The sequence below is a fragment of the Fusarium falciforme genome, chromosome 9, assembly GCF_026873545.1.
Source record: "Fusarium falciforme chromosome 9, complete sequence".
NCBI classification, from domain to species: domain Eukaryota; kingdom Fungi; phylum Ascomycota; class Sordariomycetes; order Hypocreales; family Nectriaceae; genus Fusarium; species Fusarium falciforme.
In genome coordinates this window covers 3,585,908-3,610,352 of record NC_070552.1, presented here as the reverse complement: position 1 = coordinate 3,610,352, position 24,445 = coordinate 3,585,908, and the positions used below count along the sequence as shown (strand labels likewise).

General features: G+C 52.4%; 5 protein-coding genes across 5 annotated transcripts; 3 read left to right on the top strand and 2 right to left on the bottom strand.

Annotated features, from left to right (window-relative positions):
* Nucleotides 1-507: 507 nt before the first annotated feature.
* NCS54_01198300 (Hypothetical protein) lies at nucleotides 508-7,236 on the bottom strand (the record flags this gene model as incomplete). The annotated part of the gene is made up of 2 exons (XM_053157236.1): nucleotides 508-5,072; nucleotides 5,529-7,236. 2 exons carry the CDS (start codon nucleotides 7,234-7,236, stop codon nucleotides 508-510), a joined length of 6,273 nt encoding a protein of 2,090 aa, XP_053013211.1.
* A 6,141-nt stretch (nucleotides 7,237-13,377) lies between these two features.
* On the bottom strand, nucleotides 13,378-15,956 carry NCS54_01198200 (Hypothetical protein; the record flags this gene model as incomplete). Its single annotated transcript, XM_053157235.1, has 7 exons — nucleotides 13,378-13,404; nucleotides 13,481-13,483; nucleotides 13,717-13,719; nucleotides 13,795-13,797; nucleotides 14,032-14,034; nucleotides 14,110-15,749; nucleotides 15,809-15,956. 7 exons carry the CDS (start codon nucleotides 15,954-15,956, stop codon nucleotides 13,378-13,380), a joined length of 1,827 nt encoding a protein of 608 aa, XP_053013210.1.
* A 758-nt stretch (nucleotides 15,957-16,714) lies between these two features.
* On the top strand, nucleotides 16,715-17,320 carry NCS54_01198100 (SesA domain-containing protein; the record flags this gene model as incomplete). Its single annotated transcript, XM_053157234.1, has 1 exon — nucleotides 16,715-17,320. One exon carries the CDS (start codon nucleotides 16,715-16,717, stop codon nucleotides 17,318-17,320), a length of 606 nt encoding a protein of 201 aa, XP_053013209.1.
* Nucleotides 17,321-17,929: 609 nt separating this feature from the next.
* Nucleotides 17,930-18,691, top strand: NCS54_01198000 (Pfs, NACHT, and ankyrin domain-containingprotein; the record flags this gene model as incomplete). Its single annotated transcript, XM_053157233.1, has 1 exon — nucleotides 17,930-18,691. Exon 1 carries the CDS (start codon nucleotides 18,080-18,082, stop codon nucleotides 18,689-18,691), a length of 612 nt encoding a protein of 203 aa, XP_053013208.1. The 5' UTR covers nucleotides 17,930-18,079.
* A 3,525-nt stretch (nucleotides 18,692-22,216) lies between these two features.
* Nucleotides 22,217-22,813, top strand: NCS54_01197900 (Hypothetical protein; the record flags this gene model as incomplete). Its single annotated transcript, XM_053157232.1, has 3 exons — nucleotides 22,217-22,361; nucleotides 22,419-22,623; nucleotides 22,693-22,813. The coding sequence occupies 3 exons, from the start codon at nucleotides 22,217-22,219 to the stop codon at nucleotides 22,811-22,813; spliced, it is 471 nt and encodes a 156-aa protein (XP_053013207.1).
* Nucleotides 22,814-24,445: the final 1,632 nt, after the last annotated feature.

Sequence of the window (24,445 nt, the reverse complement as noted above, 5' to 3'; positions counted from 1 at the left end):
GTGCCAGCCCCATCTCGACCTTAGTAACTTTGAGAGCGAAAAGGCGCTTCAGCTTAGTGGTCAGAGCGATCCCTCTGACTAAGGGACAGACCCGGGTTCGAGTCTCGGAAGCGTCTAGCCAGCCTCAAAGAGCTTTTTTTGCTGATTAGAATGATATTATTTTTGCCTACCCTGGACTACTATATCTTTCTCTTTTTCGTCTTTCTTCTACTTCTTTTATTTTTACCTCCTCTTATATTATTTATACCATCTCCTATAAGCATTCTAATTATATAGTTAAAGCCAGCTATTATCACCAAGTCCTATTCGTATGTATAGTTACCGTTAAGTATTATGTGGGTAGTATACCTACTGTGGGAGCCCCCCCCTTCTCTCTCTCTCTCTCTCTCATATACTCCTTTGTTTTTTTATTTTTATTTTCCCTTCCTATTATTGCCTATCACATCACATTATATATCATTATATATAACTAGTCAAACGTATTACACTATGCGTAAAACATAGTAATTAACTAAGCTCTTGAGTTTGTCTCCACTTGAGCACTAGATCAAAGACGGCCATAGCATTGGTCATCTCTCGCCCGCATACCAACTTGCTATGCTTACGGCCCAGCCAGTCAGCATAGTCATCCCGACCTTTGAAGTCTCGACCGGCAGCCTCCTGGACTTGCGACCATATATCTGCCTCCGTCACGGCGGCCAACGCCATAGGGACTACAGCATGCTTCCACCGACATGATGCTCCTTTGGTCTCGTAACCGTCCCGACAGAGCTCCTGCGATACGTGACAGTAGAAGCAGCTCAAGAAACGTGCCTGTGGATCCTTCTTGTAGTTGACCAGACCCTGAAAGATCATGCAGCTGGAGAAGGACAGATCCTTCTCTGCTGTGGCACCACAGGTACCCCACTGGTGCCCGGCCTCCTTGACGCCATCGAACATCCAGCAGATGCGGCAGCCCATCTTGCCAAGCTCCTCTATCTCCTCCAAGGCGGCCTCGAAACGTTCTAGAGCGAGGGCATCGCGCCTGCCGCGGGCATGTGATGCTATGATACCCTGCGAGGATAGCTCACTCTTCCACAACAGCTCATCGCGGCGGCAATTATCGCATCGGACGGCATCGAGATCTCCACAGTCCCGTAGGTCACCGTCCAAGCATTGGCCAAGGAGGCGGCGACGGCAACCTTGTGTCCGGATCAGACTGCGTACCTCGCGCGTGCTCAAGTCTAGGTAGCTGTCGCGGATATGGTCCTCAACCGGCCAGTCCTTCTCCTCGACGACTATCTCTGCGGTGACGGGCTCCCCAGCTCGCCCGCCCCGCCCCGCCTCCTGGGCGTAGTCGATGATGCTGAATGGGGCCTCGAGATGGATGACATGGACGATGCCTGCAACATCAAGGCCCGTGCCTAGAGCCGCGGTAGCCACGATGTAGGGTGTTTCGCCGTTGACCCATGCCTGGAAGCCCTGCTCGCGCTGGGCAAGGAACTGCGCATCGCTATCATCGCGCTGAGCGTGATAGTAATGGCAACCAAGCTGCCGGGCAAGCGCTCTACACTTCGCGTGGCTGGTGCAGTATATGACCCCCTTCTCCCCCGGTGCTAGACGTGGGAGCCGGGCGTCCACCAGCCTCTTCACCTCCATGACGCCCCGTCCGTTACGGACGCGAAGGACGGAGTACCGCACGTTCAGCCGATGGCTCGAAGCCCGTATGTAGAGCGGAGCCTGGAGCTGCATGGCTTCTTCGAAGTCGCGTTGACGGAGCGGCGGCAGGGTCCCAGTGAGGAATACGAAGGGACACCCCAAGCTCCGCAGGAGAACGAGGCACCGGAGCTTCGCGCGGTAGGTTTCGGCGGCAGTGAATGACAGATGGCACTCGTCAATGACCACTCGGTCCAGCCTTCCCCTGACACTCAGATCAGCGGCCCACTGCAGGAAGTCATCGGTGACAGCCGCCTCGGCCGAGACCAGCGTAACCCTGGGCCAAGATTCACGCGCCTCGGGCCAGGACTTGCAGTCTAGGCCGGCATCGACGCAGCGTGTGACTAGCTGCCTCTTCAACTCGGCGAACGGAGCCACCACGATGGTCACGCCTGCACCTGCCAGCATAGCCGGGACCATGAAGACCAAGCTCTTCCCGCCGCCCGTTGGCAGCACGGCAACCAGCGGGCTCTGCTTCGCCGCGGCCAACCTGACGGCCTCTTCTTGCTGGGGTGACCGAAACTGGGCAGCGTCATCACGCAGGACAGCCCGGAGTGCCCGCAGGATCATGTCGTCCTTCTTCTTGTCCCCCACTGCTGCTGTCATACCTGCCCTTAGCTTCTCGAGCGAGGCGATCTTGGCCCGCTTCCGGGGAGGGTGGCACTTCTTCTCCTCGCCGCCAGACTCGGCCGCACCCTTGCGCTTCGAGGACGAAGTTGACGGCGGCGGCTCCAAGGCCGATTGCTGCTGCGCGTCGCAGCCGAGGAACTTGTGCCAACGACGGCTCACCTGCCCGAATATGTCCAGAGACTCGGCCGTCAAGCGCTTCAGCACATCGATCGTGACACCGTAGTTGGCGGCTGTCTGGCCGGTGTGACAGGCAGCCAGATCGTCCGGCGCCTCGTACTGCTCCGACTCGTCATCGTCGTCGCCGTCCTCAAAGTCTGCCCGAGCGGCCCCCCGGTCGCGAGCGTGCTTCTTGCTGATGGCGATGGCGATGTGGCGCCAGTCTTGGAGCGTGATCCTGCGGCCGATATAGTGGGAGGTCCACTTCCCCATGGCCCCAGACATACGACTGCTCTCCCATGGCCCCGTCTCGTTATGCCAGATGAAGTCGCTCGGCGGTGCCATCTTGCCATATAGCTCCCATCTGTCCGCCTCCCAGCGATCCGTCAGCGGTCGGATGTAGACCATGTACATCACGAGCAGCTGCCCGATCCTCTCCGGCAGGAAGCGGGGGATCACCTTCGGCGAGTCGAAGTGGGCCAGAGACTTGTGGTACTGGGTGACGAGCACAACATCGCCGTCGATGACAAAGACGTTGCGGTCCCTGTTGATGCCGTTGACCAGGCGCAGGCCCGTGATCTCTTCCCCTCGGCTGGGCTGGCCGCCGGTGATGTGGGAGAGGAGCAGCAGAAACTCCTCGAACTTCTTCACCAGCTTCAGGTACTTCCTGATGCCCGCCCACTTCCACTCGCCCGCTCGATCTAGGAACTCTGTCTTCCGCGAGCCCATGACGAGGTCCTCGAGCATCTCGACCTCCTTGCCAGCGAGGTCGTTGGTATGGATGAAGGACCGGCCTCGTCTTGTATGGGTGAGGTCATCCTCAATGCCGGCCAGAGGAAGGATGAAACGCTCGTCGTCGCCCTCCTTGAACATCAACTGACCCCACAGCAGGTCCTCGGCGTCTTTCGTCATCCTAGCCACCATGTGACGAATCTTCTCCATCAGGATCGGCTTGCCCATGAAGTACATCATCTCGCCGTCCTTGCTCCAGGACACCATCAGCCGGCTACCAGTCTCCTGCGCGATCTTCCTTCCGTATAACAGCAAGCTGAGCGTATAGCCCATGGGAGAGTATGTCGCCTTGCAAAGCCAGGCGTCTCGAACCTGGGCGAACCGTTGCGCGAGGTCCGTCATCCCGGCCCGCTCCCGGGTGGGTATAGCCCACTCTCCCAGCAGCGCCCGCCCCGTGAAGACGAGTCCCGCAAGCACGTAGGTGAATAGGTGGGCAGGTCGGAGCTGCCCCGTCTCGCCGTCGATTCCCAGCACCCCGACGAAGTGCCACAGCGGGCTCGCAAAAGGGTCCCCGTCGAGCCGCTGCATCCAGAAGTCCGCCAGAATCTGCAATATCTCTTCCTGCAGCCCCTCGCCCGACTGTTCCTCGTCCTGCAGATGCGCCCAGAGCAGCTCGAGGCTGGCCCTCTGTGCAGGCGTGAAGCGAAAGCCGTGTTCGGCAAACAGCGCATCCTCCTCCAGCGACAGCACGTTGAGGCAATAGCATAAGAACCGCTTCACATATACCAGGTAGCGATCCATGCTGGTCTTCTCCTGCAGCGGCCCAAACGGTCGGCTGTGGGCATCGTGAGGGTGGGGGCTGGCCAGGAGCAGGCGGGTCATCAGGGGCATGCTCTTTAACCCGCCGATGCAGCGGTCGAAGAATAGACGATCTAGAGCCGTGGCCATCCGTCGCAGCTCGTCGTCGTCACAGCCGGGCATCCTGCTGCAGGCTTGGATATCCACCAGATTCCTCCCGGCGAAGTGGGCTGACCAGCCGGTCCTCTTCAGCCAGTTCGTCGTCTCGTGCCTCAGGATCCCCTCCTCCATGACCTTCTGCATCTTCTCCTGCTCCTCCTGCTGCAGTGACCACCCTTGGGTGATGTCGGCGATCATCGTCTGATCTTCCGGGTGCGTCTGCTGCCTGTCTGCCATCGTCGCTCTTCTCCCCCTGCCGACCGGCGTCGGAGGATCTCCTGCTGCCGAGACAGCATCATCGTTACCGCTGGTCGAGATTCTTACGCAGAAGTAGTAAATCGCCCTCTTTGGACCTGTAAAGAAGGTTTGCAGATAGACGCCGGTCCAGAGGCCCGCCTGCGCCTTGGCTCCCTTTATGTTGTGCTCGCCGTTGAGGTGAACCCGCAGGCACTTCCAGCTCGGCGTGAGGTGCCTGCAACCCGGCCAGGTGCAAGCGAAGCCCCGGTGAACGACGAGACCCTTGACGGCCCGGGTCGGGTTTGACGCACCGTGCTGGACGAGCTGCTCCAATGCCGGCCCTTGCAGCTGTAGACCCTTATGGCGGTGGATGATATCGCTGCGGGCCCGATGGTCGATGTCTGGGTGACGGTCCCTCAAGTGACCCTCGAGGCTGCAGACCGCATAGCCGTGAAAGGCGCAGATCAACGACCGGTATTCGCCATTATATATAAGCCACCCTTCTCCCGGTTTGGTGGCTTCTGCATGAACACAGCTGGCGGACTCTCCTGTATCTTCTTGCCGCTCCGGTTCGTTGCCGCCGGGCGAGTCTGTGGGACGCCCTCGGGCCATGGCTGCGATCTGGACTATGTCGAGCCCTTCCCTACCTCCCTCTGGTTCCTCCTCTTAGGATACTGTACGTGCAGTCCTTGTTTCCCTTCTTTCTTTCTTTTCTTGATAGTCTCTCCCTCGAATGATTGCCGCTTGCTGGGAAACTGCTCGGTCGTCCTTAGTTGCGCTCATTTTATAGACTCATGTCCATATGAAAAGGATATCCCTCGTTCACCCGGTCGGTCGCGAGAAGGCTGGCCTTGGGAGACGCGTTCTGTTGTATTTCCCTCCTTTGCTTGCTTTTTCCTTAACCCTGAAGTTGCCCTTCCCTTTATCCTGATTGGCTGCAGCATGAAATGGTAGTTTGGGACTGGTAGTTTGGCCCCCCTGCCCGCGTCTGGGACCCACCCCCGCGTGTATCCCTGCATGCCCATTCGTCCGTGCCCCTGACCCCGAAATGGTAGTTTGGCCCAAACTACCACTGGCCTCCCGGTTAGGCTTTTTCCTTATAACACTGTGTCCTCGTATACCGTGGTCGTTTCTAGATGTGTGATTGGCAGCTCGAGTACTTGCCGCGCCTGTGTATTGTGAAGTTGTCGCCTGCGATTCTCCTCCCACTGCTGGCAAGCTCTTGCTGGCTTGATGGATAAACTCGTGCCATCTAGTGGACGCCCATTCATATGCGCGGAGGAGTGACGGCTGGAGTTGATGTGGATATGCGCCATCGAGTCCATACGTGATACCCCGTTGTAGAGGACGATGTCCGCTTTGCCAGGCAAAGACGACATCTGGATCCGCTTTGGAACTAAGATCATCATAGCGGTTGAATGGTGAGTGCACCTCTTGAACATGCTTTTCGGTGATTCCGATCGCGAGCTGGCGGTACATTCGAGCGCTGACTTCGCGGTTCCACACCTGCTTTGAAGCGCTCTTTAGTATCGCAGTTAGGCGAGATGGTACCCATGCCTTGCCATTATTTTGGAAAAGCAGCTGTTTTGACGGCAAAGGCCCATGTGGATCAGATTGTCCAAACTGCTCCCGCCGTAGCAAGTTCGCAAGCCTGCGTATACAGACAAGGTATTTGAGGGCAATAATGGCTAACCGAGATGGCAGGAATCGAACAACGTAGAATTCTTGGTTTGTTGACCGCTTAGCCTTATGATGCCGAACTGTGTAGACGACAGACTTGTTCCAAACGAAGATCCCGCGGATTGCTGAAGGGCTGTTCTCAACCGTCAGGCTCAGCAGTTCGAGTAACCGCGGTGCCTGCCCACAAGCGGTGAGAAGGCTGCCACCGATCATTTCTTCCAGTTTAGCCGTCGATTTGAGATATGATGCAACAGCCGCCCACCTCCACTGGCCGTTTCTCGATAGTCTGGCAGTACGTGTAGTGCATGACCGCACAAGAAGAACCTTGTACATGTCTTCGAACTTGTTCTCTGGGTGTAGGACAAAGGAATACCCCGGTTGTGTGTTTGTCATGTCGTCCTTGATCCTACTGAGATCAAAATTAGGTTCCAACCCGAACATCAATTCATTGCATAGCTCTTCAGCGCGCGTAATAAAATGACTAGGAAGCCGTCGAAAATCCTCCATCGATAGACTGAATTCGTCTCCGAACGAAACTCTCTGCCCATCATCGCTCCAATGGAGGAAGAAGGTCGGCGGCTCGGTTCGCGCGATCCTATGACCAAAGTTTCGAAGACTGTGCAGCTCTGCGAAGGAGGATGGTGATCCAGCTACCATGTATTCTTGTCGAACTTTGTTCAAACACTCGAGCTGCTGAGTAGATGGCCTCTGTCGTATCCCAAGTGAAGGGTAGGGACATAGAGGCAAAGCATATTCCAAGAATAGGAGACGCTGTACGTATATGAGGCCGGATAAGTATGGGCAGTACTGTCGAGCCAAGCGGAACTGTCGACAATCGGTGGAAAACCCTAGGACACCACTAAAGTAAACGAGAAGTGTAGACCCTGGATCTCCATCCAGGAATGTTTCGGTGCTGAGAGCGATGCTGACCTGAAAGAGAAGCTCGAGAAATTCTTTGAGAGACTCTCCAAGTATGTCTTGCCTGCCGGAAAGAACGTTGACCGTGGAGTCTGGAGTTGCGACAGAGGCTCCTTCATGTGTTGCGTCGGCTAGCCACTCTTCGAACTCTCCTTCACTCTCTTCCTCTTCAGAATCCTCATACTCTGCATCACTACCCTCAATGCCATCCATAGAGCTGCTATCATCCATGCTAGAAAGAAGATCGTGGTGTGGCATATCCTCGTAACTACACGTGGAATGCTGCCTCGCCTGGAAACTGCAGTGATAAGGCTGGCAACTATCATCGACGGTTTCGCTCATTTCAGGCCATTTTCCTTGTCTGCTATCAATAAGTTCCCATACTCTGTGCTCCCACAAACACTCTAGTCGTTGCAATACGTCGGGAGAAAGATAAATTCGTAGCTCTTGCTCTCTTAGAGTTGCCGGCATTAGGTAGCCTCTCAGCACGAAGGAAATAAATCGTTTCCATAAAAGTCGATATTTCTTTCTAGTGTTTGGTTCGGCCATCAGAGCAAAAGGCTTCGGCTGATAGCTTGTGGGGTTAGCACTGAGCAGCCAACAGCGAAGTAAGCGGCTAGTGTTTTGAACTGTAAGTTCACAGCGATCGAGCATCAGGTCCACGGCTCCAAGCACACACAGTATCTTCATTTCGTCCTCTCCTGAGCTGATGACATCACCATCGCCATCGCGTGGTCCTTGACCGAGGATGAAATTGGAACTGGACCTGAAATCGATATCGCGAAAGGACGGGATCCGGGTCATTGCCAGTAGGATGTCCCTCCGAACATTGTTGTAGATGATTGGCCACCGCGTGCGCTCTAACCAGAGGCTCGTACCTGCGAATGAATTGTCGCCGAGTGCCTTGCCGTAAACACGTGGCTGCTTTTCATCATGCTGATATTTTTGCTCCCTTTCTAGTACCTCTCGTAAATGCGCTCGCGTCTCTGGGTTCAACTGAGAAAGTGCAGAAGAATCATCAATAGCAGCTCTGGTCTGCGTCCCCGTGCGAGTGTAACCGGCTATTTTGCGGCCAACCTCAAACCATCCGCTGGCCCGTCTGGATGGGAAAAACCGTTGGCAAAGAACCCCTTCTCTCCATGGAAGCTCAACTTCCAATTCACTACCGATTTGCCTGGGCCTCCCACGACTTTTTGGGTTCTTCCAATGCTGGCAACCGTGACAATGTGCCTTGATTTTCTTTAAATGCTTGACGATATAAGGACATTTCCGGCACTTGAGTCCATCTGGCTTCGGCGGAGTGAGGAAGGGGACTTCACTGATGGTAGGGGGAGGAAATTGAAACTCTTCCAGTCCTGACTGATCTTTGATTACACCAGGGATGCTTCCGATGACTTCGGCCACTCTTCGTCGCTCTGTAGGTGGTATATCCCGATGTCGTGTTTGTAAATGAGTAGGTACCTCGTTTGATACGCAGGCGAATTCGCATTTCTTACAGACAGGAATTCGATATGTTTCGAGATAGATAAAGGGCTCCATGGCGTGGAAATGCTTCGGAAATTGTTACATGGAGTATTCTCGATAGCTCTCATGAGTTCGTACAAGTAGGACGTGTTTGCTCGGATATACTACGCGTCGCGCTCCTTATGTAATGAGCCTACGAGGTCGTGATTGGTAGTCACGAAAAAGAACTCTACCCCTGTCGCTTAAAGGAACTCTACCCCCTGTAGAGTGGGGCGCAAAAAGGAACTCTACTAGAGTTCCAGAGGTAATCATCCTGTAGGACATAGGAGAAAAGAAAGCCGAAAGTCAGTGGGCGGTCGAATCGCCTGAAGACCTGTTGCCCCTATCCAAATGCTATCAATGTCCCAGTGTCGTGATATCGAAACTCCTGACCGCAAAAGCGGAACTTGCGATTTTTGGAAAGATAGGGGTCGGGTTGGCTGATCAGACAGAAAGCTTCGCCACTGGTGAAAATAGTCGTTGGTGTTGTAGGAGACGCTGTCGCCAAAGGCCTCTGAGAGGGGCGGAAGGAAGTTCTGCAGATGCTGAGCAACCTCTTGAAGGGTTTGAGCATGCTCTGTTTCATTCCCTTCGGCCGGGGTCGAACCTGAAATAAGCTTTTCTTAGCATCGCACGTTGAAATAAACATCGGCCGTTGTATCCGAACTTACAACGACATGTTGGGCTGAAAGAATGCCGGAACACCTGGTCGTACACTACGCTACCACGCTCAACGAATTCGGGATTGTCATGAATTCCCTGCGTGTGTAGAGCTTGGATGAAACACGCCAACGCTGAGGAACTGGGCACATGTGGATAGAATTGTGGGGGAAAGGCCTCCGGTTGGTGCCTTACACGGGCAGCTAGAAACGAGTCGGAATGACCGGGTCCTGATAAAAGGAATGGGCGCGTGTTCTGGCGTACAGCGCCTAGGCAACTGGAACCAACGTTGGAAGCGGACAATGCCACTGCTGGCGCTGCCGTAAAGCCGGTCTCAGGTGCCATGACCGGACCGTACGAGTGTGGAAGCGGTCGTCGCGAGGGGGGCCTCGTTGATGATGATGACGATAGGGTGTCATCCCCAGTGGCGTGCGTCGTTGTAGGAGCCTCTGAATTAGGAATGAAAGATGCTGCTTGACTTATTGGCGGAGCGGTGACCCCCCGGAGCTCATTATCTCGGCATGATGATTCCTCCAGCTCGTTGCCTGGATACAGGGTAGTCTCCCGAGGATGAAGTATGCCCGTTCCGGCTAAAGTCGAGTTAGAAGAAAATGTCAATCATTTGAGCGGGAGGATGAGAAAAGAGAAAGCGAAGGACAATAATGATAGGGGAAAGCTTCATCGGGACCAGGCAAAACCATACTTTCGGTAACTAGGAGTGTATTGTTGGCGTTGTTCATCTGGCAGGCTGTAGAGTGATGCGAATAGTGTTGGACACGTCCGATCTGCTGGTTTGGGTGTTATTGCTTGAGCCTTTGCTTTTGTTTGCGTTCTCGAGCACGTGCTCGCTTTTCTTCAAGAGAAAGTGCCCGGCGACCCATCTTCCGAGAATGCAACAGAATGTTTCCTCACGCACAATTTGTCAAGCCTCAATAATCTTCTGGGTTCGCAACCCTTTTGACTTCATCGCTCGTCGACGATGATGGTGGCTGGAGTTGTGATGCAGCAGCCCCTTTTACTTTGATTTTCCCCTGGACGGTTTGATATATCCAATCGTCAACCGACGTGCTTGCTTTTTTTTCAGCCACCTACGAAAGTCCAAGAGAAATTATCTACAAACGCGAAACCTTCGGTGCCTCAATCTAGGATATTTATTGGGCAATGATTATTCCCAAACATGAAGGAAATGAAGCGGCGTCATCTCCAAGGATGAGGGTTGCATCTGTCCGGATTAATATTTATTGCAGTTTTCCCTTTATCTTATCTTATCTTATCATTTGCCAAGTAAAGAGCAGGGGTGCTGCTGTTGAACAGAGATCGCGCTCGCTGAGTGGAGACTGCTCGTTTTTGTCCGCGGTATGATTGGCTGTTTATTTTAGTCGTGGTCTGATTGGCTGAGCCCTTCCAAACACAATCGAAAACCGACAACCTAAACCCATCACCTATCCCTATCCCCTCCAGCCATCATAGATGATCTCCATATCATAGGGGGGCTTTCATGCAGCACGTTTACAGCCTCTGCCGTGCTCGAGATAATTCCGTTCGACCGCCCCCATCAAGTTCAGCTGGGCGAGCATCCTACTCGCGTAAGAGTTGAGCAATTCTCTCTTGTCGTCCGGCTTCAGCATGTTGCAGAGGGGTCTAGGTATTGCCTTAATAAGAAGTGCTAACCCACGTTGGACACAGAACTCACGAGCTGCATACGACGTCAGCATAAACTATAATTTCAAAGTTGATGAGTTGTGGGGGGTTCGAGTTTGGCTTACCCTCTGCAGAGGTCAAGAACTTCCGTGTTAGCCGCTACAACGACACCTATTCACCCGGCCCGCAACAGGTTCACTTACAAGCTAAAAGAGCAAAAGAGGGAAGTGTCAGCCATTAGTCCGACTGCTATCCGCCTAGTTTGTATCGGCTTCACTTACATACTAGAGCATCGGAAGACGCAATTGTCAGCCATCAGTCCAACCAGCCATCAGTCCAACCAGCCATCAGTCCAACCAGCCATCCGCCCAGATTGCATCGGCTTTACTCACGTGCTAGAGTATTGAAAAATGCAATTATCAGCCATTAGTCCAACCAGCCATCTGCCCAGATTACATCGGCTTCACTTACATCCTAGAGCATCGGAAGACGCAATTATCAGCCGCCAGTCCAAATACTATCCGCCTAGCTTATATCGGCTTCACTTACATGCTGGAGCATCGGGGGGCGCAATTGTCAGCCATCAGTCCAACCAGCCATCTGCCCAGATTGCATCGGCTTCACCTACAGGCTAGAAAGCCGAAAAATGCAATTATTAGCCATCAGTCCAACTAGCCATCCGCCTAGCTTATATCGGCTTCACTTACTCCCTAGAGCATTAAAAGACGCAATTATTAGCCATCAGTCCAACTACTATCCACCTAGCTTACATCGGCTTCACTTATAAACTAGAATATCAAAAGACGCAATTATTAGCCATCAGTCCAACCACCTATTCACCCGGCCTGCAATAGGTTCACTTACAAGCTAAAAAAGCAAAAGAGGGGAGTATTAGCCATCAGTCCAACCAGCCATCTGCCCAAATTGCATCGGCTTTACTTATAAACTAGAATATTAAAAGACGCAATTATCAGCCATTAGTCCAACTACTATCCGCCTAGTTTATATCGGCTTTACTTATAAGCTAGAGCATTAAAAAATGCAATTATCAGCCATTAGCCCAACTAGCCATCCGCCCAGATGGCATCGGCTTTACTTATATCCTAGAGCATCGGAAGACGTAATTGCCATTAGTCCAACCAGCTATCCGCCTAGCTTATGCCAGCTTCACTTATAATCTAGAGCATCAAAAGACGTAATTGTTAGCCATTAGTCTAACTAGCCATTCGCCCAGATTGCATCAGCTTCACTTACAAACTAGAATATTAAAAGACGCAATTATCAGCCATTAGTCCAACCACCTATTCACCCGGCCTGCAATAGGTTTACTTACTCCCTAGAGCATTAAAAGACGCAATTGTCAGCCATCAGTCCAACTACTATCTACCTAGCTTATATCGGCTTCACTTACAAACTAGAATATCAAAAGACGCAATTATCAGCCATCAGTCTAACTAGCTATCCGCCTAGCTTATATTGGCTTTACTTACTCCCTAGAGCATTAAAAGACGCAATTGTTAGCCATTAGTCTAACTAGCTATCCGCCTAGCTTATATTGGCTTTACTTACTCCCTAGAGCATTGAAAGACGCAATTATTAGCCATTAGTCTAACTACTATCCACCTAGCTTGCATTGGCTTCACTTACAAACTAGAATATCAAAAGACGCAATTATTAGCCATTAGTCCAACCACCCATTTACCTAGCCTGCAATAGGTTTACTTATAAGCTAAAAGAGCAAAAGAGGGGAGTGTTAGCCATCAGTCTAACTAGCTATGCGCCTAGCTTGCATTAGCTTTACTTATAGGCTAGAGCATCGGAAGACGTAATTATCAGCCATTAGTCCAACTAGCTATCTGCCTAGATTACATTAGCTTTACTTACTTCCTAGAGCATCGGGAGACGCAATTATTAGCTATTAGTCCAACCAACCATCTACCCAAATTATATCGGCTTCACTTACATCCTAGAGCATCAAAAAATGCAATTATCAGCCATTAGTCTAACTACTATCCGCCTAGTTTATATCGGCTTTACTTATATCCTAGAGCATTGAAAGGCGTAATTATCGGCCATTAGTCTAACTAACCATCTGCCTAAATTATATTGGCTTTACTTATATCCTAGAGCATTAAAAAATGCAATTATTAGCCATTAGTCTAACTAGCTATCCGCCTAGATTACATCGGCTTCACTTACTTCCTAGAGTATTGAAAGGCGTAATTATTAGCCATTAGTCTAACTAGCCATCTGCCTAGATTGCATTGGCTTTACCTATAGGCTAGAAAGTCAAAAAATGCAATTATCAGCCATTAGTCCAACTAGCTATCCGCCTAGATTGCATTGGCTTTACTTATATACTAGAGCATTAGAAGACGTAATTGTCAGCCATTAGTCTAACCAGCTATCCGTCTAGATTGCATCGACTTTACTTATATACTAGAGCATCGGGAGACGTAATTATCAGCTATTAGTCCAAATACTATCTGCCTAGCTTACATCGGCTTTACCTATAGGCTAGAAAGCCGAAAAATGCAATTGTCAGCTATTAGTCCAACTATTATCCGCCTAGTTTATATCGGCTTTACTTATAAGCTAGAGCATTAAAAAATGCAATTATTAGCCATCAGCCTAACCAGCTATCCGCCTAGATAGCATTGGCTTTACTTACTCCCTAGAGTATCGAAAGACGTAATTGTTAGCCATTAGTCTAACTAGCCATCCGCCTAGATTGCATTGGCTTCACTTATATCCTAGAGCATCGGAAGACGCAATTATCAGCCGTCAGTCCAAATACTATCCGCCTAGCTTGCATTGGCTTCACTTACATATTAGAGCATCGGGAGACATAATTGTCAGCCATTAGTCCAACCAGCTATCCGCCTAGCTTGTATCGGCTTCACTTACTCCCTAGAGCATCGAGAGACGTAATTATTAGCTGTCAGTCTAATTACTATGCGCCTAGCTTGCATCGGCTTTACTTACATACTAGAGCATCGGGAGACGCAATTATCAGCCATTAGTCCAACTAGCCATTCGCCTAGATTGCATCGGCTTTACTTATAGGCTAGAGCATCGGGAGACGTAATTATCAGCCATCAGTCTAACTAGCCATCCGCCTAGATTGCATCGGCTTTACCTATAGGCTAGAAAGTCGAAAAATGCAATTGTTAGCCATTAGTCTAACTAGCCATCCGCCCAGATTGCATCGGCTTCACTTACTTCCTAGAGCATCGAAAGGCGTAATTATCAGCCATCAGTCCAATACCTATCCCATCCGTTCGTGTGAGATCTACTTACCAACTTGTACTTGTAATCTCTCTTAGCCCCTTTGCTGAGTAACAGCGCTACTACCGATGCTTGCCCGTTTTGCACTGCCCAAGACAGCGGCGTCCATCCATTCGAGTCCTTGGAGTCGACACTAATCCCGTCTCCTCCGTTCAAATATTCCCGCAATTCTTCCTCCATCCCATACCTCGACATGATGTGAAGAACAGTGGTCCCCTCACCAGGGCAGCGACGATTCCATTTATCCAATACCCGGTAAACGGACACCCATCGTTTGATAATATCGGGCTCAGGCCACTCCAAAGTTAACAGACGGTCTGCAGCGATTTTGCTGGCGTGGTCAACCCATGAGGTGGTAGCATACTGCAAGAGTGGAAATTTGGACATCATGTCGTTCCGGCTAAGCCTCACTGACTGATCGATCTCTGCCATCTCCAAGTAGCGGAGACAGGTCTTATACAGCAGATTGTGCGCCACGTGTTGGGATCTCGAGGTCTCGTTCAACCTCGACAGGGTCCCCTGGAAAAAGTCCTTCACTGTCTGGTGGATGAATTGGACAACCTTCTCGTCTGGCGTCACCTCAACAAGGCCCTTGCTGAGTTTTCCGATGTCAGTGGCTCGGTAAGTCGCTTCTTCTCGGTACTGATCCATTGACTGGTCATGGCGATCAGCATCGATCAGCATGGCCCATTGCAGTTCAGATGGTTCCAACGGCCGCATGGCGAAGGTGATCCATTGGAAGAGTTTGAGAGAGTCCTCGCCCATATTTGAGGTTAGTTTGTCGTAGAGTTCGTCCAGCTCTCGGGGCAGTTCAAGAATCGCGTCCTGGATCTTCCCCAGCGTGACTGGCTCCGGACCTTCCTGGACTTCACGAACCTTGCGAACCGCAATACAAGCCCACAGGAACATGCCATTAGCGCGTTCCGTGATCAACTTCGCAACATTTTGCTGCCTAGCCAGCTGTTCGTTGACATAAGTCGATATGTCCTTGATGTTTTCAACATCGACACGTATTTCGTCCATGTCTGACAGACTCAGTGTCTGATTAGAGCGAATTGTGAAGCATATGCGAAGTGGCTTCAGACAGGACGAGAGGGAAGACAGGAAGTCCCTGAATCGCTTCGCTATGTCGGGCCCATAGCTGTTGTCACATTCATCTAATGCGTCGACGAATAGCCAGACTGGACGGGTCTCCAAGGCCTTTTCAAGTGTTTTTTCGAAAACATCTCGTAGATGCTTCTCCTCACTCTCTGCATCAACAGCGCTCTGCCATTGACGCCAAGTGTGGCCATGATCAAGTGCGTCGGGGATCGCTTGGAGCACCTGATGGGAAAGTGACCGAAAAAGACCACGTGGTGTTCTCTGAAGCTCACTGCCGCGGCCGTGGAAGAAGAACGAGAGAGTGAGAGGGTTCCCTCCATCAGTTCGTGGCGTCTTGACGCTAGCATACCGTAGCAGTGTTGACTTTCCCGAGCCAGGCTTCCCTTTGATGCAGAGGAGGCCGTGATGCCTACTGGTCCACCTATCGTACGTCTTGTGTCCCAGAAGCCAGTCGCATGTTCCTGACGCAGCGAGGCCTATGTCATGGGACCGACTGTTCATACCGGTAAACTCTAAGGACGTCATGAGTTGTTGGCGCGGGTCCGACTTGGCTGTTTCGAGCAATGACTTAGAGGATGTGGAACAAAAGCAGGGTCTGATAGTTTCATACAATCCTGATGACAACACTGATTAATGGTAATATGCCCATCGCCGTGATTCTCGTTGTGATCGCGCCCGACCCTATTTCCTGCCGTGTTGTCGCCTGAACCGGAGTGGCTCTGGTTGACCGGGCCTTCGTTCGGTAGCGAATGATTCATCTTGGAGGCTTCCTTGGTAGCTTTCTAGGCTTGCGAGAGGTGGGCTTCGGTAGCAGGGCCAACAGTTTGAAAAGCAGGCTCGCTCTCATGTAGTTATGTTCGGTAGAATGATGACCATCATACAGGGGATATTATCGCAGAACGTGGAAGGGAAGGGAAAGGGGCGAGAAGGGGGTCAGTACGGCGGATTTCGCGACACTGAGACGGCAATGGCTATGTGGGGATTGGCAGTCGCTGGATTTGGGGCACTGGTTCTCGACTCTCCCTCCTGCTACCCCGCTCGTTTTTAGATTGACCGCAGTCCAATCATGGGGTGGCGTTAGCGCTTATCTTGATCTTGGCGTACCAGGTTCTAAACTTGGCAGTGGCTGCTGGGCTAGTTCCAGGTCATGATTGGCCACGGCTCGCTATCGTCACATAACATGGACTGAAACGAGGTCAGACCACGGTGAAGTGCGGGGCTTCACAGCCAACCCCCTGACGAGGCCACAATTTTGCCTCGACAGGGGAGTCCGGCACCCTTCAAAGGCATTCCGAAAGAGGTTCATGCGAACATGGTCTCCTCTTTTAATACGGGGCGCTCTCTCTCGATTTTCCGACCACCTCTGGGAGACATTCCCCCAATCGACAGGCCCGATTCCCCGGTAGGAGAGACCTGAACGTAACTGTACCAGAGGCTGGTTACCTGAGCTGACACTCCCCACTCCAGACGCAATTGGCGTTTTGCGACCTCCGCACACATCCAACCCTGACCAAGAATGACGTCCATCGAGACCAAGGATCTGATCTCTGTCAACGAAGAGATCGAGGACATATACAACCAAGGTGTCAAAGGCATCGAAGGCCTGCCGCAGTCCTTCGACAATGTGGCAAAATGGCTTCCACTTGTTCGACGCCTCCTCGAAACTGTCGGGCATGTTTATCTAGACGAACAAGCCCGCTTAGCCATTGAGAGCATTATGAAGACGTGCGAATCCAACGCAGTTCGACTGCGGAGAGTATTCAAGGCCGTCGCTGCGTGGGAGGATGCATTCATACAAGAAGAGTACTTGACGGTGATGAAACGCATCAGTGATGGAAAGCCCGTGGAAACCGTAGCACGCGAGATGATGGAAGGCGTGCGAGATTTGGCAATGCATGACGGTGTCAAGGCGGCGACCGAGGCCCAAGTTGCAAAGCTCCTTACGGCTATCAAGGAACTTTCCAACATTGAGCCTTTGCCGTCGACTCAAGGTTCTGTCAGCCAGCATCATTCTGGCTCTGGCGATAATGTTGCGGGGAACAAGGTGATGGGTAACCATAACGAGAATCATGGTTCTGGTCCGGCTTATTTTGGCAGCTACACCCAGAATCTTCCAAAGTAGTCTTGACTAGCCTATTCATAGAAGTCATGGCCTTAATACATTATACGCCTGCGTTCCTGGATTGTCTTGCCGGACGGTACCTCGGTCAAAGCGCTCAGCTGCCGCCGAAGTTTGGGGACGCGACGCCACGCTTTAGGTTAAGACAGTAACATATGCCGACCGGCAACGAGCACCCCGCGAAAGAGCTCGTAGAAACCCTCGATATCATCCCCGACGACTCCCGTGACCGAGAATATGTGATGGAAGTTCGCTGCTGATTGGGATAGATACTAGACCAGGTACCAATAATGTTTTCAATCTTGTGATACATGGTTACCAGCCACGAGACGTTTTAATCTACTGTTCAAACGACCACCAGCCCGAAGCGACCAGCTGGTTCAGCCGTCATTACTCAATCGCCGCGTGATTCTGCCGGCCCCACCAGTGCTTGTTGGTGGCTGATGAATTTCAGCTCTGTTGAGAAACGACGTGCAGGGGCCTCTGAGACACAAATGGGGCAGCATCTTTCCAATCACAGCCCGCTTATGTACCACGCAGTGTAGTCAGCTGACCAACACGCTTGCTTGGTGCAACCCATCGCAAGGTGTCGAACTGCCTCCAATGATATCTCTGTCCCTTCCCAAGGCCCATCTTCTGAGCACAACCCCTATCCAGACATCAGGCTCTCTGTACCAGATTGACAGTGAACACCCCCTACGTCAACTTCCATCAATCTCTACCAATACTCGGCTTATCCGGCCACCAACTCGCTGCTCAACCATGTCCGGCTTGGAGATTGTAGGCCTGATCTCTGCCGTCATATCGATTGTCGAGGCCGTCGAGATTGTATACAATGGTATCAGGGACACCAGGAATCTCCCACGGGCCTTTCGCGAGGTGGCTAAGAAGCTCCCGCTTGTCCGGGACACTCTCCGGATTGCCGAGCGACAGATCGGGGCCAGCACAGATGATGAAGCATGTCAGGCGGTAAAGACGGTCGTGGAGAGTTGCAAGGTGAAGGCGGAGGAACTGAAGGACATCTTCGATGCCGTCTCTGCCTCAGATAATGCCTCCAGGTTCGAGCGTTATCGAGTGGCCGTGCGGCGTTTCGGCAAGGGATCTCTGGTGGAGACTTTGGCTCAGGAGTTGATGGAGGAAGTTCGGTTGCTTGGTACGAATCGTGCAGTCCAAGCGGCAACCGAAGCCCAAGCTGCGGAACTCCTCAAGGCTATCGAGGAATTGTCCAGCATGGAGCCTTCGCTGCCGGATGAGAAATCTGTCAGTCAGCACCATTCTGGCTCCGGTGATAATGTTGCGGGGAACAAGTACCAAGGGAATCACAATGTCTATAGCGGCTCTGGCACTGCATATTTCGGTGGAGTTACACAGTAGCTCGCATCGATGTCATCTCACAAGAATTTACATGCCCCGATTTATTGCCTCCACGCCGTGACAGCTGTAGGAGCCTATGCAGACAAGTCCAAGGTGAGGGAGTGTTTCCGCGACTCCTCCGTCACCCATCTATGAGGACATGGAGATGTTCAACAGAAAAAAACCCAGCGACTCCATTCTTGGGGAATGACCGCCCGGCTCGGCCATGCGGCGGGATTGACGTCGCCTCAGAGGAATGTTGTCTGATTCCGCAGAAGCCCCGGGGACGGGCAACACGATCACGCCCATGTTCCTGGGCGAAAAATTGTCTGGCGTCTTGTCTAAAATCTGAGATAGGGCGCTCGCGTACTTCTGCGACATGCGGAAAACGGCGGTGTTCGTCTGTGGACTCAGTACGGTCTAACTATCCCCAAGTTATTGTCTGATCCTCCATGCCCATGTCTCCCTTTTTGGCCATTTGTTTCGGGTATCGTGTCTTCAAGCACCCGACTTCCGGTTGAGCAGCTGGAGGGCCGGGAATCCGGGGCGGGCGGGAGTTTCGCTTGCTGCTCCGAGAAGACCTCAACGTCTCCGACGGCATGCCCCTTATTTGGTCGAGCGAGCGACGATTCGGTCTCGTGGACATCTAGGGGCCAACGTCGGTCCTGCGGGGACCACAGTGACCTGGAGGCTGGTCAGGGCGCAACGCGTTGCGACCGGCTATAAGCCGGCACGGCCGTTGAGGACCAGACTGGTCTGGGAGACAAGGGCTACTGAGCGCCTGGTTCATGCCCAGCTTGAAGGAACTATGATTGGTCGGCTTTGCCGGCTTGTACCCACCTCGGTATGTTCTAGGCGGCTAATGGTTGGCCAGAGATTTCCCGCTCCTCCCTCGAGAGCGCAAGCTCAGATGCGGCCATCAACAGCAACCTGCATACGACAACCTGGCTCTGAGAGATTGGCGATATCCATTCGGCGGGAAAATCGCGGGACAGATGAATACTTCATCAGGGTTTGGTGTGAGGATGTACGTATTGGGTTGTTACTCTTCGTTTCAACAAAGCAAAAGTACAGTTGCTGGCAGAAGTTGTGGAGAGGGGCGAGAGGAGGGGCATCCAGGTCAATTAGGTTGAGGCTCGTGGCGTGGCTTTTGCGCCGGCCATTTTCTATAGGCGCAGGTCGGGAACGAGGCGATGAGCTTATCAGGCTTGCTTTTGTCATAGCCACCTGCACACAAACCCGCGCCAATAACCCTTGCAGATTCAAGATCTGGCAGAAGTTGTGCTGTCTCGAGGATTTAATGGGTGTTGGTGTGGGTATCCACCGCACGGCCTGTGTCTATATTCGGGCATGATCTGACAGTTGTGCCTGCCTTCAAAGTGCTATCACTCCGCCTTTTTCCTCGTGTCTCCTGCCCCAATCTAGGCTGGTGACGGTTTTTCACGCTAATCCACTTTTTGAGGGCCGAAAGCCGAAATTAATCTGGAAATGTCCAAGAACAGGGACCAATTGTAAGAATGAGCAGTAAGGCATCAGGCAGCCATGGATGGTGTCGCTGCCAGACCCATGCGCACAACCAGCCACCAGTTGGCACTGCCACCGCCACCTCAACAACTTCGCAGAAGAACGCTCTATCGGAGCCCTGGTACCCTGTAGCCAGATGTAGCTGGCACGATATGACTTACGTCAACTCTCCCCTGTAAAAAATTTGTCTTCCCCGCAGCTGTTAGCAGCCTGCTAGTGGAAGGCGTTTTTCAGGCCACCCTACCACGCTTCTGCCCTTGAGGTCCCATCGGGGCCCTAACAGGCACAGAGAACGACTTGTGGTCGGATGCGACAGCAATTGTAGACAGGTTAGCTTAGCACGTCCTGTGTTTCCTTAGGAGACTTCTCGGGTCTCATGGCCCCCGGGGCGGAAAATACACATACATACATGCATACATACATACAGGTCCCAGGAAGCAACAGGAGTATGTAGCATACGCTCATTTGCATTTATGTAATCGCGGATACGATGTTGTGATCTGAGCCCTACTTGCCGTCTGGCCTCATTCCTCCGTACCACCAAGAGTGATCCATAATAATGATCCACAACACCAAGAGCTTGATCACTGACCACACTACCCCCCCGGCTTGACCAAAGCAACTTGCAGTTTAGATGGCAAAGTGCATGACTATCCTGTCGTGCTGCAGGTTTGAGCATCAGGCAGCAATGGGCTGATGCATTTCCGCCATTGTTGGCTGAGAAAACACCGCATCCTGCCTGTTTTATCTGTCTTGGCTGCTGCGGGGAGACAAGCAACTCGGTCGTATCGTGTGAGGTAAGACAGGAAGCTTGGTTGCAACACCAATTTTTTTTTTTTTTTTTTTTTTTTGCTATGAAGGCCATCTATAGAATAGTGGGCTTCTTTCAATCAAGCCCCCTACCACGATTTGATCTGGCAAAGGTGTGCGGGTTAAGCGATGGTTTCAGGTAAGTGCAACCTTCAGTGTCAGCTTGGGACTTAGAGAAGATGACGACGGCCAATGATTCCCAATCCCGTCGCACTTGCCGCTGGGTCGACAGTTCACCCCCTCACCGCGCCACCACGATTTCTTGACGACGTGGAATACCCCTTCCACACCAGCCAGAGCCCGGCAAGCTAACATACGCTTTCCCGGCCTCGGGATCGCCTACCCCCACGCCCGTGATCAAGCGCAACCGAGGGTCCAATACCCATGTGTCCCCGCCACGACTTGATCAGCTTTAGGCACCTGTTTGGCGCGTGCTCATGTCCGCCCTGCTTGTACGTAGTAAGGCTCGACCACTGCGACAGGGCTGTTGTGGCTGCAGCTGGTTAAACAAGCTGCCAATGGGGGTCTTCGACAAGGGTCCCGATCAAAACCAAAAATGGTAATGGATCGACGCAGTTTTCTCTTTCCCCAGAGAAACGTAGATCACCTTAACTGTCATAAGATAATCATGGTAGAGCCTCTGGCCTTTCTGGAGCTTGACGCGTTTGCCGCTGAACGCACGCCCCCAGACGCGTTTCCTATGTCTAATGTCTTGTCACACACCTCGGGGGCCAGTAGGTCTTGTTCGTACCCTCAGCTGCTCAAGCAATGGTCCATTCGTGTCTTCGTTTCTGTCTGATCAGCATGCATAAGTGCGGGCCAACTTTCCTCATGCACTGCTACTTTTTCTTGCCGCCCACCTCCCTTTGTGACAGATTCTCAAGCCAGAGCCCTCGACTGCTGTTCAATGTGGCTGCCGCCATCATGTCGGCAACTCGTTTCTCTCTTGTCATTCGTCGGGCGCTCCACAGCCTATGTTCTCCAGGCGGTCAATCGCACTGGACCGTACCTATCGTGACAAGCCAGATATGACGAGCGGCCCCAAACTCGCAGGCGCCCCGGATTCTGAGAGGGGCGAGCACTCCCTGAGGAGTTAGGCCCGCCGACTAAGGATTAAGGGTGCGGCGAGGTTAGAAGTGGGCTCTAAGGTTATGAGACTGAATGTCGAGTGATTGTCGCACAACTAAACCACGGCTACTCTCGAACCCAAGAATGAGAAAACATTTATACAAGCACCGATATCTTCCGGCGCGAAATGCTGGCCGCCAAACAACCTGCAGCTCCTCTGCTTTCGTCCCGTGCTCGCTGCGGGTCCTAGCGACGATTTCTCCAACAACCTATTCACAGACCTGGCACTGTACGTGTTCCAGCTGGCCCTGCGCCAACCTGCGCACTGACGGGAGGTTGCATCTAGGCTGCCAGTCCTCTTCGGAGAAAGGGCCACTACACAATATGAGCCAAGCCATGGGCTGGGCCGACAATGTTATTCTGGCAATAGGCCCGCTGGGCAAAATCACCGCTATCGTTGGCGCCATCTGGGTCGGAGGTTCGTCGTGGCTCAAAGCCATCACTGGTAGAGCGAGAGAGAGCCGTGCTATCCTCGCTCCGGCTGCTATCTGGTTAGCATATCGGCAGGGTGCTTTTATTCTATAGTCAGCTTCTACGTCTCCTTCGTGTTCTTATACTAGCCATGTCAAGATGATCGAGCTTCTTGCTCCAGGCGCTGCCGCCGAGAAGCAACGCCATGCCGGCCGAAGTCCAATGTGGTGGTCGTGGCGCGCCGGCAACGTTCTGCAAGAAGGACCTTAATGCTTTTACTCAGAATTTACATTTCATAAGTGGGACCCGAAGTTTTAGAGTTATCCTTCTCTTTGCATTTGGTCGCGAAACCTTCCGCACTTCGACCCTTTCATAGACCGGTAAGACGGCCAAAGTCTTTGCTGCTTTGTTGTTGATGCTCGTAATCGCCTGAAGTGTTACAAGCCGCCTGGCTTTCGGCCGTAAGCAACCCTATAACGGAAGAAGGGGTGGTTTGCCCTGGAGCAGAGCCCGTATCGTCGCTGCGCACAGTAACTTGAGGGGAACTCTATTTCGTCTTATTCCTCGTGGGGAGTGGCAGCTCCCACGGGGAATGCCGGACTAGACGGCTCTCACAAATACACACTGAATTTCTCCGTCAACCAACTCAAGAGATTGCAAGTAGTCCTCGGCGATGCAGGTCTGGATCCAACTCCAACAACCCATCCCAAGCGGTATTAGATTTTCGTTTCTTCGTCCTACCCTGCGGTTGAACTTCAACTTCTGTCTCTGATGAGGCTTCGCCGGGCGGCCATATGCTATCTTGATATCCACTGTCTCCATCCCATTCATCGCTACTGCTCCACTCCCTTGCCCATTCGTCCTCCTTTGGCCGCCTGTTGTCTTCTTCCCGTTGCCTATCGATATCAATCCAAGATCTCTTCTTCGGACTTTCACTCAAAGACCTTGAAGCAGTATATATGGCCCGACATCTTTCTGGGCTAGCCTCCTGCACCTCATGCTCAGATTTGCCGGGGTCCCACACGAGGATTAGATGATGCCTCTGTTGCGTAAAGAAAGTCGCGGAAGACAGTTGGCGAGAAAGCCGTCAAGGCAAATCGGGCAAAGAGGCACTCGGCCGACACTGTCGATGGCAGGGTGTGGACTCGCCAGTTATGCCGTAGCCTTGGAAGCTATCTGCTCGGCGTAGAGTTGAAGACGTGAGCGATAAGGCCCAGTCTGAGAAGCTGTATTAGGAGGGATATTGTCATTCTCAAGCTCGCCGTCCGGCGCTTGTCGCCTTCGGGTGAAGTTGACTCGGCTTCGGATTATCTCGGCACCACCACCCTTTCGCCCTCATCCGAGAACTTCTTCGAGCGTGGCTCCTTTAGCACTAGGCAGAAGTGGCGCTTGTCAAATATTTTGTAGATATCGTTGCGCAGCGGAATGTGGTTCGTCGGGGCGTTAACCCGGTCCGTGGAAAAACACGTTCGTCTCTCCGTATCTGTCCATGCCATAGCGAGCGTCAGTCTCACCTTTAAACCAAGGTTTCATTTTAGAGTAAGGTTACTATACAGTTCTCTTACATTGCGATGTGGTCCCCTGAACGCCAGCCCGACTGCGCAGATGGAACCAGATGGGCTGATACCACCCTGTCGGCATACCTAGTTGCTGAGAGAGCAATGCCGTTATTGATACCGACTCGCTCTGGCTCAGCACCCGAGGAAAGATTCCGTTGGAGCCTGGCCCATAAGGGAGGCAAGGCATTGTGAGGGAAGCGCCAGTCATTGAAACGAGCGAGGGCAGGATACGGTTCGTCTGTAAAGGCTGGGGGGAGGTGATAGAAGTCCAGACGGACCTTAAACCTGTTGATGTACGCCCTTCGCGGCACATCTCAGATAACCCCTCGACCAAGGCCTTGCC